Source organism: Electrona antarctica (assembly GCF_951216825.1).
Source record: "Electrona antarctica genome assembly, chromosome: 10".
Taxonomy (NCBI): domain Eukaryota; kingdom Metazoa; phylum Chordata; class Actinopteri; order Myctophiformes; family Myctophidae; genus Electrona; species Electrona antarctica.
Genome location: NC_136791.1, coordinates 29,927,654 through 29,945,625, shown reverse-complemented (window position 1 = coordinate 29,945,625; position 17,972 = coordinate 29,927,654). Strand labels below are relative to the sequence as shown.

At 42.4% G+C, this 17,972-nt stretch overlaps 1 protein-coding gene across 2 annotated transcripts in view; it reads left to right on the top strand.

Moving 5' to 3' along the window:
• LOC306931334 (phosphofurin acidic cluster sorting protein 2-like) overlaps positions 1 to 17,972 on the top strand; it is a 76,857-nt gene that overhangs the window by 35,860 nt on the left and 23,025 nt on the right. For both annotated transcript variants that reach the window (XM_079512686.1, XM_079512685.1), the window contains 7 exons: positions 342 to 431; positions 3,496 to 3,621; positions 6,857 to 7,019; positions 8,700 to 8,791; positions 10,660 to 10,740; positions 11,703 to 11,762; positions 17,399 to 17,550. In XM_079512686.1, coding sequence (XP_079368812.1) covers positions 342 to 431; positions 3,496 to 3,621; positions 6,857 to 7,019; positions 8,700 to 8,791; positions 10,660 to 10,740; positions 11,703 to 11,762; positions 17,399 to 17,550 — 764 coding nt within the window. The remainder of the gene's footprint in view (positions 1 to 341; positions 432 to 3,495; positions 3,622 to 6,856; positions 7,020 to 8,699; positions 8,792 to 10,659; positions 10,741 to 11,702; positions 11,763 to 17,398; positions 17,551 to 17,972) is intronic.

Sequence of the window (17,972 nt, the reverse complement as noted above, 5' to 3'; positions counted from 1 at the left end):
CATGCGTCAAAGATGTGGCCTCCTTTTAATGGTTTGTAAGGTTTCGACAACAATTTCCCACGGGCCAAATACTTTTCTCTGGCCAATAAAGCATCTGACTCTGACTATCTCATGAATAAAATAATCGGGTGCCACAGCCAATAATTTCAAAATGCCTGCAGCAACATTGAGAAACAAACAACATTTCTGGGATTCAAAAGCCAGTAAATGGATGTCACTGTTAGGATGCTTGCCGGGTTGATTGTTTGCTAATGGCTCATATAATGGCACATATTTATAAAAAGAAAGAAAATCTGAATGTAGTACTTTTATGATCTGAACCTTTTCTCCTTCCTTTCCAGGGTTCCAAAAGGCTTCTGAGATCAAATGAGTACGTTCTCCCACCCAGTGGCCTAATGGAGACAGATCTAGAGCTCACCTTCTCCTTACAGGTAACAAAACAAAGCAAAACATTGTCAACAGTTTGACTGCGGTCCATTTTGGGCGGGAACCCCTTTTGGTGTTTTAAACATTATGTTATAATTTAGCTATTGAAAAATAGCAGATCTACAAGCTCATAGCGCGCCACCGAGTGGCGCGCTACGAGCTTGTAGCTTGTAGGCCCAACGCAATGCATTGGGCCTCAATTTCCCAGAACCCTTTGCATGCCAGTGCGACGGATGCTTTTGCGATGACGTCCTCATCAAAACGTGTCACCTATCCCACTCTGTCCGATCGAAACCCTGTATGACTTAAAACGTATTAACGTGAATTAAACAATGAAAACATAACTTGTGTAACTGGTTATTGGGAGGGAAGGTGTTAAAAACCTTGGTATTTCATGTTTAGTCCACTATCCTACAAGTAACGTTACAATTAGGGATGTCCCCATCACATTTTTTTGCTCCCCATCCGATTCCGATCATTTGATTTTGAGCATCTGCCGATACCGAGTTTTCCCGATCCGATATTTATATTTTATAGAAAACGTTTATGCCATATCACAAATAGTACAATATCCCAAATCACAAACAATATCCAGTCTAATTTCATGATATGGATATAATATTGATACTAGGGATGTCCCAATCACGTTTTTTGGCTCCGGATCCGATTCTGATCATTTGAAAATGACGTGATCGGCCCCGCTTTCTGATCACCCGATCCGATCAGGACAACCCTAGTTACGATACTTCCAAAGCATCCCGTAGGTTTTTGAATTTTGGAACAATTTCTCATTTTGTTTTTGTTTTTTTACACAAACATTGCACGGCAAGCAGTAACCTCACCAGAGCCCGGTTTATATTTACCGCTTGATGCGTAGACTCTACAATCAATGTTAAAAAAATGATCTGCAAAGCATGGTTATATTCTCAATTTCTCATACATTCTTAAACAGTTTATTATTCGTAGATGGAAAATGTGCACAGCGCACATTTAAATCATGAATCAAAATATAGGGTGAAGGATTGTGCTGTCAATCAGGAAACGGTATAGGAGCATATGCAGTACCTTGTGGTTCATTGCATACATAATATTTCAGCCAGTCAGCGTTTTGTGCAATCGGATTATTAATTTCCCATTGGAGGAATTGTTTATTTTGCTGTGGAAGGATCATTGTAGTCGATTTAGTTCATACCCGGCCGCACTGATTGCTTGTTTTTTCTGAGCTCTGGCTAGGCTGCCTGACAATCTGACGGATATGTACTGTACTATGTAAATGAGTAACTGAGTTTCCCTTATAAAGATTGATGGTGTTAAGTGTTGTACATACAGTAATACAGACTGGCATGGAGCTCAACTGGAACTGTATGACCAAGAACTGTTGAACTGAGTTGCAGGGTTGACCGTTGTGTGCTACTGTATGCATGGAAACTTTCTGTCTTCTTTGAAATGAACTGTGAATTGAAATGATTTTTCAATATAATTGCCATTGTCCAGTGCTCCAAGCATTACTGGCCTAAGTTATTTTTTGAACTTGTTTATTGCCATTTATATGATCATTTACAGGCAATTTGTTTCCTATTATAAGACTCTCCGTTCTTTTTTTTTAATTGTAAAAGCAAAATAAGTGACATTACACTCTAAAGAAGCATACGTACATGCACACACAACGCCTATAAGCTATAAATGTGCTTATTTACTTTAATTCATGGCACATGAAATGTTGCCAATTGGTTTCTACGGCCCATCTTCAACGGTTGAGTTTCTTTTTTAAAGAGGTAAACTGTGACTATGTGAGTTGCATGTGCTTAATTTATACTTTGTCGTAAATCGATGTCACTGGTCAAAAATTGCGTCTCTACAAGCTCACGGTGCGACGTGTTGTGACCTTGTACATTGGCTATTTTTGGAATTTCCTTTAAAAACAAAGTCAGGAGTTAGTGAGTCGGCACAAGCAGCATGGTCCCTTTTAGTTTCTCGACATGCCTAAACATGTTTAAAATTCATAGCTACCTTTACAAGCACTTTCCCAAAGATGAGTGATGTAATGTAATAAAAGGTTTGACTTGTGATGTCTGTAAACATTTGATTTATGTATTTGATGTATTTGATCAAAGAAGTTGCATCTTGTGCATATTGACATAAGTTCAAGGTATTTGTTTTGTCTGTGTTCCCTCGTTTTGATGTTTCAGTTACATCTTCGTCATGACCTGACGAAGATGTAACTGAAACATCGAAACGTTGTCGTATATAAATACAATGTAATTATTTTGCTTTGAGCACTCTGTCTTATATACACCAGTGTAAACAGTGCAAAAGAAAGAACACAAAAACAAAAGAAAGTGCAGAGTAAAGTGACAAGTGCAATACAGCTCAAGGTCAGCTGTTCAGCAGCCTGACTGCATGCCTGCGGGAAGAAACTGTTACTGAGACGGGCGGTACGAGATTTGATGCTCTTGTAGTGTTTTTTGGAAGGGAGTAGTTGGTAGCCCAATGTCTGTAAACATTGGGCTTAAACTGTCTGAGTTGCTCCTCGTCAACGCTCTCCTTAAAACTATTTAAAAGTGTTGGTCCTATGTTCTTTTTTTATTTTATTTTTTTAGTATAATTATTTTCCCGCAATTTTTGTATGTATGTAATCCTGGTCGCTGCTACACTACCTCTGCCAACCTGGGGAGAGCAATGGACTAACTTCATGCTTCCTTCACTGCATGAGGAGTCCAAGCCGCTTCTTTTCACGTGACAGGGGGGAGTTTCCCTGGTTTGGTTGGACGTAGCGCATGGAAGGAACACGGTTATTCCAACCAGTGCCTTTCCCCTCAATCAGGTGCCCCGGCTGGCCAGGGTAAGGCAGTATAGAGACCAGGATTACTGCATGTTTTTTGTGAGTGTCCCTCCCTACCCTAGGAGGGACACGGAGAAAGGCTCATACCTAGGGTATATGGGCACTGATGACGCGGAGGAGAGAACACGACTCCAGCGATCGTTTAGACGGTGAACATGTTTAGGTTTATGAATTGTAATGCCCTTTTGTTGATCTTGCTGCGGTGTTGTCTGTCTGTCTGTCGGTAGTATCCCCATTTTCTGAAGAGGGACGCCAACCGCCTCCAGATCATGCTGCAGCGGAGGAAGCGCTACAAGAATCGCACCATCCTGGGCTACAAGACTTTGGCGGTGGGAGTGATCAACATGGCAGAGGTACTGCTGCACAGCCATTGTGTGTGTGTGTTTGGGGGGGAGGGGGGGGTCTAGGCATGAATTTAATTTGCTATATGCGTCTTTCTTTTTTTTATTGTCAGACCATTTGAGGATGCCTCGTGTACCATTTTTCCCTCTGTAGATTAATACCCCGTCATACAAAAGTAACAAGAATAGCCGACCTCATGGATTAAAGTCCTCAGTCGCCATGACTAATTTCAGTAATTGGCATTTCACAACAGCCAGTACCGGTATATCTATATTGTCTACTATAGGAGCATCTCTTGTGCTGAAAATAGCCAATCTACAATATCACAACATTTTCAGTCGCAGTTGCTATTTTCAGTGCTAGATGCTAGTTATTTTAAGTGGTCATACTAGAAATAGAAGACATGTTCAGAAGTATCTTCAATAAAACCGCAATGGTCTTGGATATAACATAAAATGTAAGCCTCAATCTCGAGAAATGGAATGATAGTATCTAAACATCACAGTCCTACATAGTTAATTGTTTAGGAACCAGCACTATAGTGTGGAAGGACTCCTTTCATGCTGTTTGACAAATCACAGATCTACAAACTCATTGTGAAGGTTTTTTTGTTGTGTTTTTTGAAGAGAAGTTTTAATGTGGCGTGGTATATAGAGTGGTATAGAGTGGTTATGTATCTCTGTGGGTGGTGGCTCAGGGGTAGAGTGGCCGGATGGAAACCGTAAGGTTGCCAGTTCTAACCCGGGGCTCCCCCAGAGTTAGTGTCGAAGTGTCTTGACTTGAGACACTGAACCCCTAATTGCTGTGTGTGTGTGAATGGGTGAATGTAATGCACATCTATGTAAGGCGCCTTGGATAAAGGCGCTATATGAATGCACTCAATGCAGCATTTACCATTTATAAATATTGAACTCATAAAACGTATTAAGAGGAGCTTGTGACTAAATAATAACTACATTAGATCCACAGGAGCACCAGTCTTTTCTTTTCATCCATTTTCTGAAAAGGACATACTAGGTTTCCTCCCGACAGCAAAACATAATTTTGCCTGCTGAGCTTGTGCTTACGCTCTGGCCTTTCTCTGATGCTTGACTGACAGTCATTAGTGTCTATGAATCCATCTTGTTTGCCAGAGAGAGAGAGAGAGAGAGAGAGAGAGAGAGCCTCCTGTGTCGCACATCCTTTTTAAATGATTCAGGCTGATCACACATGCTGTGTTATGTGACATTTCAGGGCCATCTGGAGCTCGTTATATGCAGTATATTCCTTTCTCTAAAACAAGTGGACACAGTGTGTTCAACCATGTTCTGAACATTGAACACGATATTTAATAGCATTTGTGTGAAATGCTGGTCGTGTAATGCCTATACACGATATGCAATATGTGTGTCAAAAGAGCTCACAGATTCTGAACCTAGATGGTGCATGCAAGTGTACAAGCACAAATAACACTGACCCGACGTTAATTATAGTGAATTTGTGTGTGTGTGTGTGTGTGTGTGTGTGTGTGTGTGTGTGTGTGTGTGTGTGTGTGTGTGTGTGTGTGTGTGTGTGTGTGTGTGTGTGTGTGTGTGTGTGTGTGTGTGTGTGTGTGTGTGTGTGTGTGTGTGTGTGTGTGTGTGTGTGCGCGTGTGCGTGTGCGCAGCTAGTTTCCATCCACGGTCCCATGGTGGGCCTTGATTGACATCTGAAAACGAGAGTAACACATCATTATGATTCAGAATGTCCTTGGTCCACACGGCTGTTCTCATGCATGCTGCAGCAGTGAACAAGCCACAGGCTTCTATGTTTAAGACCAGATTGTTCGTTATTGTAGCCCGGAGGGTAATTATATTGTCATCAGCCACAGAATAAGGTCTCATGTGCCCTTGTTTTGAATATGACAGGACATTTAGTGGGAGGAAGTCGGTTACTGGCCTCACTCACTATGGAGTCCTGCAAGTTGCCCCTTGCCAGCATTTGAGCTAAATTAGTCCCTCAGCAGGCCGGTTAGGCCCAAATATATGCAATTATTTGATATAATATAATAAAATATGCCTGTCGGGCTCTACAATCAAGTGCTCTACTAGTAAAACTATCCCTGGCTAGTGCTAAAATTAAAGTTCTTCTCTGATCTAAATTATTCATTCAAACCATGTTTGAATCGATGCTTGAAGCAATCTGGATTTTCTCACGGTGAAGCCAAGTGCTGAAAGCAGTGCAGCAGGAGTGAAGATTTATTTATTCATCGAGTGCATAGCTGTAAACTTATCATCAACCTCGGGTACATAAATCTCTGCAGGCGTGAAGTGAATCAGTATAATAAAGATCATCCGAGTCTCTGTCAGATCTGTGTCTTTACAGTGAAGAGAGCGAATCAATTCCTACTACAGCCCTGCCTGTCTGTTGAACAACTTCTATTTGCATGAGACCCGTTTCCACTTCAACAACATAACACTCTTGACAAATTGATGGACACAGCTGAAAGAGTTCCGATAACTGAGGGACAATATATTTCATTTATCAAAAGTCATGTTGACAGTTGTTTATTTCAGAATGGATAATGCCGTCAAGAACACTTAACTATTGACAGGCTGAGGTCTTGAGGCTGCCGTTTCTCCACACCGCAGCATTTGTTTGAGTAGATTTGTTTTGTTTTCCCATAACAACCCTGGTCCATTAAGACTTGGAATGCATGATGTGTCACCTTAGCTTTTAACGTAGCTACAAGCTTGTTGAACAGTTGTTCAAATGTTTGAATATATATATATTTTTAAAGCGAACATTTTTAACTCAAATCGTTGCTCCTGGAAGTCCCTGGAACAAAAATATTTTGAGATGAGTGTCGGCGGCCAAATAAATAATTTAAATATATATAACTAGAATTTCGCGGGCCTTCGGCCCACTCATCCTAGAGCCACGCGTCGCAAAGTGGAGGAAGGATTCCTGCTTCCAGCGAGCCGCCTCGTGTCCCAGGAACATCCAGACCCCCAGAAACGCGTCCAGGGGCCGGGCCGGTTCCGGCGAGCCGCCCCGCGTCCGAACGGTTAAGAAATGGCCTCTGTAAACCCAGTGGACTCTGTGTGTCCAGACACCAGGTTTTCATTTGTATAATAGGATTGTGGGGCTCCTTGACATGAAACCACTGACAATAGAAAAATTGTTTTTTTCAGAAAACTGTTTAGAAGACACTGTTTTTAGGTCTCGGGTCTTATAAGGGGTTAATCGCCCTAAACTTCACACGTTGTCGTTGGCTTGCGTGTCCAGGTGATGCAACACCCGACAGACGGAGGCCAGATCCTCGGTCTCCATAGCAACGTGAAGGAGGCGCCAGTGCGTGTGGCGGAGATCAGCGTGTTCTCGCTGTCCAGCCAGCCCATCGACCACGAGGACAGCAGTGGGCAGGCCGGACGCAAGACCAAAGCCTCAGGTGGGGTACCTACGTAGTGACGTGTTGTGAGCTTATAGATCTGCTATTTTCACTATTCACTATTTTCACTAGTTTGGGTCCTGGACAAACGTCTTCATTTCTCTTTTGGCTCTTGGGGGGCTAAAAAGGTTTGGGAGCCCTTGCCTCTAAAAACCCAGGCTCCCAAGCCAAGTCCTGTCCTGCCCACAGAGTGTAATTTCAGTCTCCATCCCAGAGCTAGCTCTCCCTCCCTGCCCAGGCCCCTCTGTTCCCGCTCGTTCACACAGCTCCTATTTCCACCCTGTCCAAGAGCAGAATATACTTTACTAATCCCAGACCCATAATAGTGCGTATGTGGCCATGGGTATGCAGAATAGCATACCCATGTGGTTATAATGCTCATTGGGAGAGCCCCGTCCCGTCCCCCATATTGCCTTTCAGTGGACTAATTCTGGAAGGGGGGGGGGGGGCAGGTATCGGTGCGTGATCGGGACAGGCTTACATGCCTTCATCCTGCGGAGTTGATCCCTCCCCGGTCTGGTTGTTATTAAGGAGTCTGCTAAAACATAACAGATGAACTCATGCACCAAGTATTGGAACAGTGTCACTCAGAGGGAAAGAAAGATGTTTATCTTTCTTTCCACTGATCCTTAACCACTTAAGCCGTATATACTTTGTCATGCTAGCAACACTAGTGGAAATATCCGATCTGCAAGCTCACAACAACGTCTTTCACAGCGAGAAGACACTCGGAACGTATTGTTCGACATCGCACACTCACTGGCACATCACCCGCAATGTGAGATATATAATCTCACTCATGTTATCAAAAGAACTGAGTTTTCTGTCAGCTGGCCTTGTCAGCTGCTGCAGTCCAATTTGTCAAAGCCTGCAGAATTCTAGGCCATTTGAGTGTTTGAACTTCAAACTAATGAAAACTCACACGGCTAACGGCTGGAAAAGCTCTTCAAAATATGGAATAAGCTTTGATTCATTGCTTTCCCAAAAGCCCTTTACAGACTCATTTGCATTTGAAAAAGCATTTCATTGTATGTGTCGGCTAGCAAACTAAATATTTAACTGTTCAGAACAAAAATAATGTATTTATACATTCACCACATTTGTCCCAATTTTATATAATTAATTTCATGAATATATTTGAATGTCTGAGCAGTGCCAGTGAATAATACTAATAATAATCATAATAATCATAATTGAACCTTTATTAATCCCCGTAGGGAAATTCAGTTTTCACTTTTCTTTTACACACATGAATAGAATAAGTTGAAAATATTCGTTGGCCTCATTCAAGAGATTAAAAGGCCATGAGTGTACATGGCATTACATTTGTATGCATTACAACATAATAAGAGATCTAAAAATGTAAAGCAAAAAAAAAACGTCTTTATTGGATCATGATTTCACGGCATCTGTAAAATGTAGGTCACCGTTTCACGTGGTGCTTGGGAAGCTAAGTGTACCTGGAATAAATGTTTTTCATCATACAACGGGCGTCGCTTGCCAATAATTGCACATCTACAAGCTCACAACGCGCCGCATCGTGGTGCGCTGTGAACTTGTAGATCTGCTATGCCTCATACCGTCGAGTCTGTTAAGCGGTGTAGTCTGTAGTGTGTGCTTGATATAGCTGTGAACATGTCCCTGCTTGTGTTTTGACGTGCGCCTCCGTCTCCTCCTCAGACCGATCCCCTGACATGGATAACTATTCCGAGGAGGACGATGACAGTTATTCGTCGGAGCAGGAGGCCAGTGATGACGCGGTGCACGGCCAGGTGCGTGTGCGTGTGCGTGTGCGTGTGTGTGTGTGTGTGTGTGTGTGTGTGTGTGTGTGTGCGCGTGTGCGTGTGTGCGCCATGAATCTCAATGGGACTCGCCGGATGAAGCCAAATAAAGATGCGTGTTGTGGCTTATTATGCAACCACTCCAGATGAAGTATTATCAGCCGAACACATGCCACGACCATGTGTCCCATTATGTCACTGGCATAATGCTGTTGTCAATTCATTACAACATGTAGGCATTTGTTCAGAGACAGTCTTGATGTTTGTTTTTCATTCATTTTACATTTTCAGTGATTTTATATTGTAATTTTTTTTCTTTTTTTTTAAAAAAAACCCATTTTGGGCGGGAACCCCTTTTGGTGTTTTAAACATTATGTTATAATTTAGCTATTGAAAAATAGCAGATCTACAAGCTCATAGCGCGCCACTCGGTGGAGCTTGTAGGTCTGCTATTTTTGAAAAATCGTGAAAATATTTATTTCAGAAAACTGGAGGATTTAGAAGATTTTTTTTAAATGTTGAGGTCAGGCCTAAATGGGTTAAGTAACTTGGGTTGTCCTTGACTAAATTAATTTGTAGCCGACTAATAGTCGGCTACAAGTAGTAGAATTGGTCGATTTGTTTGATTAGTTGATTTAATCAACACATCTGTGAAATTGTGTTTGCCGCATTCAAACGTGCATGAGAACAAAACATTCTAATGTTTATTTCACATTGACTACTGGCTATGAAAAGTTGCAGACTGGCAAAATTAAAGGTTTATAATCTGTAGAGTTAACAAGAGATGTGCATGGGGAAAAAGCATAAAATAAATATTTATTACCTTTTGACCTTTTGAAAATAAGGTCACAATGCGTTGCGATGCGACTCATTTATTATTTATTACTTTTGGTACTTTAAAGCTGCTATAAGCAATATGTCAACATTCTTATGATTTTTATTTTTTTATTTTTTGACAGCCAGCAATGGGTAAAACGCTCCCAGAATGTTTTGAGTCTGTGACACATTCTAGGGGCCGCAATCTGCATTCAAAGATGTTCCTAGAAGCTTTGTCATTGGTCGAAAAAAACAAACAGATCGCAATGACTAACCAATCAGGAAGTAGACAGGCAAATCGACCAATGACAAAGCTTCTATAGGAAAAAAATTGAATGCAGATTGCGGCCCCTAGATCTGTCACAGAGACTACATCTTTTTGGGAGCGTTCTACCCATTGCTGGCCGTCTGAAAACCAAAAAAGAGAGAGAAAAAAAGTCATAAAAATGTTGACATATTATTGCTTATAGCAGCTTTAAGTACATTTTAATGCCAATACTTTTGTACTTTTATTCAAGTACATTTTGAATTCTGGACTTTTACCTTCCAACGGTGCAGTATTGATACTTTTACTGTAAGTAAAACATTTGAGTACTTTTTTCCACCACTGTGCATCCATGCAAATACGCACTGTATGTCAGGCGTTCCCAAACTTTTTTATGTCAAGGACCCCCAAATTGAGACTAATAAACCCGCGGACCCCCATTTGAAAAGATATGCCAGGGACCCCCCCCCATAAGACTCCCAGTTTGAGATGCATTAGTCTACGGACCCCCATTTAATGGCATTTCTATCTCTGGGACCCCCAATTTATATTGTATAATCAATGTTAATTTAACTCTGAGAGTGTACAGATGGACCCTAATGGGTCCATTTGGTTCCATTTGTACACTCTCAGAGTTACAGACCCATAAGGGTCCATTTGGTTCCAAACTATCATTTAGCTGGGGACCCCCTGGAACTCCCTCAAGGACCCCTAGGTGTCCCCGGACCCCACTTTGGGAACCACTGCTGTAATGTAATTCCTTTTGGTGGTGTTCCAGGACCTCTACGACGAGGACGACGAGGTCAGAAAGCCCAAGAAAGCTCGGAGGAAAATGATCCGTACCACTTCCATGACCCGGGTGAGCCTGTTGTTCCCCTCTCATACCTCCTCTTCTAGTAGCGACACGCTTTGATTTCGCCGCAAAGCGGGTGCCTATGGGCTATAGTTCCAAACATTGCTCCTATGGCTGGAACTATCCCATTGAGATTGAGCACGTCCGCATTCCATTGTTACAATGGGAGTCAACGCTAGTGTCGCCACTCTCTTACTATTACTCTAGACTGGAACTCACCTATGCTTTTTATGGCATAGGCAGCTCCCGGCAGGATCCGCCGGCAGAAACTATGCGCAGCTGCGTGACATGAGACTAATTAATTAGAGCGACAGAGAGAGAGAGGAGTGTGTGTGTGTATATGTGTGCGTGTGTGTGTCAATTTAACAAAGGTGCAGACGATCAGAAATCAGCAGAGAGTGAGTGATGTTTGTGCTACTCTATGCCGAATTGAAGTGGACTCGGACCCAGACTTTTTTTTCTCCCTGGAAATAAAAACGTCTGGGTTTCCGAGGCTACTATTACTCTGACCCGGGTGAGCCTGTTCCCCACTCATACCTCCTCCAGAAGTAACACTTGTTTTACCCCACAGTCAATCATTGACAGTGTGAGACTAGCTGGAGAGCCTTGTGTTTGCATTGCACAGGGCTTTTAAAGGGGCAAAGAGAGAACCGTGTGTTCCATTTAGTCCAGGCCATTAGGAGGATGTGGATGAGCATGTAAATGAATGTAATGTGCTCACTGGAGTGATTCTAATGGCACTCAGAACGTGGACCGGCTCTCTGAATGAGTAATCCAGTGGATGCTCGACTGGGAAGAGAGGGGGTTAAATTCAGAGTCCAGAGATGCCAAAACCCATTCTCATGTAGAGCATCGCTAAACCCCTTCCGGAAGTTTCTCTTTCATAGTAATATAATGCTCTCCTCCTCCCCCCCCCCCCCCCCCCCCACACACACACACACACCCCACCCCTTATTTTCTCTCAACAGCAACCCAACTTCAAGCAGAAGTTTGTGGCCTTGCTGAAAAGGTTCAAGGTAACCGACGAGGTAAGTTGTGAGAGAATAATTATCTAATGAATCATTTATTAATCATTATTAAAAGAAAAAAAATGTTCACGCCACCTCAGCAGCAATGCGTGATCAAAGAGAGAGAGAGGGGGCACATTTGAAGGTAACATATTTTGTCAAGTGTGCGGGACTGTATGAATAAATATTTCTTTTCCGATGCTCTCCACCCGCCTCATATGAAAAGGGTCCGTTGTTGACCCATTCTGGGCGGAAAACCCTTTAGGTGTTTTACGCATTGTTATACTTTAGCTATTGAAAAATAGCAGATCTACGCACCGAGTGCCGCGCTACGAGCTTGTAGATCTGCTATTTTGTTTTAATCGTGAACATGGTGCAAATCTTTGAATATATATTCTTTCAGAGCATTTTAAACTCATGTCTTTGCTTCTGGGGTGGTCCCTGGAACAACATATTTTCAGATGAGCGTTGGTGGCCAATTACATATAATTCTGGGGGTCCTTCACATGAAATGGTTTGAGAACCACTAATATAGAAACGTCTAAATGGATTAAAAGTGCTCTCTGGACACGGTGAACAGGATCTGAAGAACAGCATATCGCCACATCACTGCTAATGGGTTTTGAGGCCGGAGGAGAATTGCCTGTAAAGAAATGATGGCCTCAATGGATGTTGTTGGCGCATCATTATGGTGAAAGGCTGTATTTCCTCCGTGGTTGTGTGTGTGATTCATACATTGCTACGAGAAGCAGTGAGTCTACGCAGTACGCAGTGAATCCATTATCGTTGTCATTCCCAACTGCTTTAGCCTAATGTTAATGCGGGCTCATAAACTTCGAAGCCAATTCAGGGCCCGTTTGAGCGTTCCCCTCTGGAGTCCTTTTCAGTGGCTGTTTTCTATGAAACGTCCTGCTTGGAATCAGGTCAGGTTGGAAACAGCAGCAGAAAGGCTATTTGCATCTATCTTGCTTCATGCAATTGCAAATGAGCTGTTAGGCCTTTCCAGTGAACAATTTTGTTTTACATATTACTGCATACTATTTAGGATTAATTGGTAGTAGTAGTAGTAGTACTAATGAACTCTATTTGTATAACACCTTTCATACAAAACATGCAGCTTAAAATGCATTACATTAAATGAATGAGAATCATCATTGCTATAGACCAGCGGTTCCCAAACCTTTTTGGCCATGCACCCCCTGTTACCTCCCGACCTAGCTGACGCACCCCCCCACATGGAAATATAAATTGCATAAGCTATATAGAGACATACATTTCCCATTTATCCACATATATGCACATATGAACCTGAATATGGCATAATATATGCAGCAAAGGCTATATTCTGCATATACTTGCCATATGTTTGTATAATATGTTAATACATTTAAAATAAAACCATAGCATCACCATTAGCCTTTTCATGTCGTGCACCCCCTAGAAGGCGCTCGCGCACCACAAGGGGTGCATGCACCACAGTTTGGGAACCACTGCTATAGACTACTACTAGAGTGTGCAGTAACAGAGGTCTCTCCATCTCTCCAGCTTTAGACACGTTCATGTGAGAAGCCAATTTCATCCAATAACAAGGAGAGAGAATCCAATCCATCAGCTTCAATTTGATGGTTTTCCACCTCCGATTGTATGTGCTCGTCTTTTCTAAGGGGAAGTAAATATGATGCCAGTCTTTTCTAGTTGTCCCATCCTATCAGTGAGCTGCAGATGAGAGATGTGTCAAATGAAAGCGATAGAACAGGAGGAATGGAGAGCAGGAAGAAACGAGGACTAAAGGTCCCTGCACACCACACATCCCTGGACGCGTTTTCGGATTTTTAGCTGCGTTTCTCCATCGGTTTTCCGAAATAACGCGTCCAGTGTGCAACCACCTTTAACCCATTCTGGCCGGGAACCCCTTTTGGTGTTTTAAAGCATTTTGTTATACTTTAGCTATTGAAAAAAGTAGATCTACAAGCTCACAGAAATTGTAGGTCTGCTATTTTTGAAAGATCGTGAAAATGTGGCGCAAATCTTTGAATATATATATTCTTTCAGAGTGAACGTTTTTAACTCAAATCTTTGCTTCTGCATGGGGGGGTCCCTGGAACAACATATTCTCAGATGGGGGTCTGCGGCCAAATACAGATAATTCTGGGGGTCCTTGACATGAAAAAGGTTGAGTACCACTGACATAGAAACATAGGTTTTTCAGAAAACTTTTAGGATTCAGAAGACATTTTTTAAGAATCGTCCTCGGGTCTAAATGGGTTAAGAGTGTTTCTGTGGAAGGTCATCATGCATTGCTGCGATGAGGCCACATTGCGTGGCCACATAAAATCATGTTCGTCGCTGAGGCCGGGTCCACTGCTATCATGTGGTGCTTTTGCTGATGTTCGGTCTTTGTTGTGTCTTCGTTAGGGATGTCAATTATCGATTAAGTCATTAATTGATAACCTTATCGATCGATTAACCAGTTAAGTAGTTGATGAGCTGCGTTTTAAAAAGATGATATTTCTGAGAATCTTTCCTCAATGTCTAACATAAAAATCTACATTTTGCTGATATACAGAAAGAATACAAAAGGCATATCAAATATTTATTTGGCCATTTGAGATACAGGGCCAGGCAATGGCATCTTTGTGAAAAGTGCACCGTCTTGTCTGTCACATCATATACAAAAGCAGAGATGTTTCTGTGGCTATCAAGGTGGGGGGGAGTGACTTAATTTTTTTTACCGACCCACATGTCTGTTCCTCTGCCACGCGCGCGCACAGACATCATTACATGCACACAAAACCGGCCAATGATAGAACCCCTGAATTTTCGATTAACTGTTACATTTTATTGAACAACTTAACAGTGATTAATCGATTAACGATGAACTATTAACATCCCTAGTCTTCATGGTTGTTCTTGTCCTGGGGTAAAGGTTGTTTTTGTGGACTGGGAGGACTGTGGTGTGTAACAAATAATAAATGTAGAACATCAGAGTGGGAACTTGTTTGGACGGCGGCCATCAGCTTTGAAGATGTGTCCGTGTCTCCAGAACAGATTGAAACCATCAGTGTTGTTCAGCCCCCCTTCAGACCTAGCGGTTGCAGGTTTGCAGACAGAAAGATGTGTTTTGGCCAGAGAAGAGAAGCCTGCTTGAACTTGTTTAGTTCTCTGTTGGTCCACTGATGAATGAATCGGCTTTGACAAGTATATTAACAGTTTGGTAAAACCCTGCAGTTCTGATTGTTCTTTGTGAATACAGTTTGCACCCACACGATGCACACACATTTGATTACTTAACTTGGGTGCTCACTCAACAATATTTGATCAATGCTTTCACTGATGTCACTGACCATTGTACAGTAGCAGACACAATTTTTTTACCATACATTATTAATAACTTTAGTCTCCCACAATTGGAATATCGGGAGGTTAATTCGAGGATAATTCTCGTCTTTTGTTTTCTATTAATGAATGGTTCAAACCCAGTCAGCACTCATAGCATTGGTGCTGATTGTGGACTATGAATATTAACGGGATGTTGAGTGGGAAGTATTTGTTGGTGGTGTCTGACGAGAGAGCTTGCTTTGGGCATTGCTTGCACCTTCGCTCTGCCAGCGGGCAGTAGAATTACATTCAGTTGGCTCAGCTCGTCTGGCTTTACTTGTGCTGTCTCTGACTTGGACGACGGTTTGAGAATGTTATGGTATCACTCAGGCTAGTCCTTTCTAATGTAATATAGAGCAGAGTGTTCTTCCGGCAGCAGAGATAGAGTAGTAGCCATGTCCATAATTGAAATAATTGAATCATTTGTTCCTGATATGGCTCATAACTTAAAGAACAAGCATGGTGATGGGTCCAGTTAGTGTCTTTGATGTCTTTGCTCCCATTTTAAATCTTACTGGGAGTTTCAGACTACACAAGGATCTGGGATTGATGCGTTTTCTTATCTTTTTTGGGTCATCTTTTCAGCGTAGTTAAATTCACTGATCTCTTGGCGCCCTATTTTCGTCAGTGCCTTACCCCTTATCCCTAAACCTCTTTGTCTTTTTTTTACTATATTAAAATAGATTTTAAAATTGTTCAACTAGCCAATCTATATTGACAGGTTGTGAGCTTGTAGATCGGCTATTTGAACTATTAAAAAATGTTTTTCAAAATCGTAAAAAAAAGGCGAAGAAGTTAAGGGGTAAGGCACTGACGAAAATAGGGCCCTTGGTCTCTACTGTCTTGAGAAGCTTAAAGGACCACTTCACCACTTTTCAACATCTCTTCATATAATTGGTCCTCACTAATGTTCATGATAAAACACCACCATTGTTTCCTACTCAGTCTGTGTCTCATAGGAGGGCTTTGGGCAGTTCGGACACCCGTCCACCAGTGACATCATCATTAGGCAGATTTGTTTTTAAACAAGATTTGTTTTAAAATATATTTAGATTTGTATTATCGTGAGAACGATGGCTTCAACTTTTGCATTGCAACTTTTCAGGAAAAGAAAGCCTGCCGTTTCTATTAGCTTGGATTCACCATCGATGATGTCACTGGTGGACCGGTTTCTGAACTGCCCACAGCCCTCCTATGAGACACAGACTGAGTAGGAAAGAATGGTGGTATTTTATCATGAACATTAGTTAGGACCAATTATAGGAAGAGAAAATTTGAAGTGGTCCTTTAACCTGGCATTAGAGCCCAAGGCCTTTTGACCTGTGCTCAGCTGGATGGTTCTGGAAGCATCCCGTTGACCTGTGCTCAGCTGGATGGTTCTGGAAGCATCCCGTTGACCTGTGCTCAGCTGGATGGTTCTGGAAGCATCCCGTTGACCTGAATCGTCTTTTATCACCTCGCCCCCCTTTCTCTAATACACACCTTTTGCGGCATGGCAGTGAGTCTGTGCAAACGGTACTATAAATACTTGGCCAGGAGGGTGAGAGGTGGACAGACTGTGTTTATCTGCTGCCTGCCAGCTCCTGCCTCTTACAGAGTAGCATTAATCACATGATGATTAGTCCACCAACCCGGCTGCCTTACTGATGTACTCAGCACCTCCTCAGCTCTCCTATACCACCTCCCTGTACACTACAGTAACTCACTCGCCTTTTAATTAGGCCGATTAAGGATTGGAACATGGATATGCCTTTATAACATAACAGATCTGGACGATGCATCGCCTTCATTCTCTTCCCTTCCACTAGTCACTTTCAGCTCATCACTGAGAGAGACCAGTTAACCCATTTAGACCTGAGGACGACTCTACAAATGCCTTCTAAATCCTGACAGTTTTCTGCAAAAAACATGTTTCTATGTCAGTCAATATATGAAATTGGCCGCCGACCCCCATCTGAAAATATGTTGTTCCAGGCACCCCCCAAAAGCAAAGATTTTAGTTAAAAACACTCTGAAAGAATATATTCAAAGATTTGCGACACATTTTCACGATTTCTCAAAAATAGCAGACCTACAATTATGAGCTTGTAGATCTGCTATTCTTCAATAGCTAAAGTGTAACATAATGCTTTAAAACACCGAAAGGGGTTCCCGCCCCAAAATGGGTTAATGCACAGCAGCAGTCACTAACGCTCCCTGTTCATTCAGCGTGGCGTCCATTACTGACCGTACCTCATTACAGAACTAGTGACGTGGTTGTTTTCATTGGTCCGTGACAGGTGCTGGACTCTGACCCTGTGGACCAGACCCAGGAGGTGGAAGAGGACCTGGACTTGCTCTACGACAGCCTGGAGGTCTACAACCAAAGCGACAGTGGGCCAGAGATGGAGGACAACGAGAGCGTCCTCAGCACGCCCAAGCCAAAACTCAAGTATGTCTACCACCCCTGATCTCATAGGCCCCATTCACACCTAAAAGACACCTGTCTTGTCCGTGTCTTCAGATTTTCAATTTTCCATGGCAGTGGTTCTCAACCTTCTCAGACCGTGACACCCCCCCCCCCCCCCCCCCCAGTTTTCATTGTATAGTTTATTGATTACTTTTGATGCGGTAATGGTCTTTTTTCGTCACGATGTCCGGATTTTTATTATAATCATCAAACAACGGCGAAATTAAACACTCAGGTCTTCATCCACTCTTCTATTAAAATTACCAAAAGCTCAACATAAGAACACTGGTGAGGCCGCTTTCTGGGTCTATGGCCCCAAGTTGTGGAACACACTACCACTGCACCTTAAAAGGGCGACCTCCCTTGATGTTTTTAAGAGCGAGTTGAAAACTTATTTTTTCAAC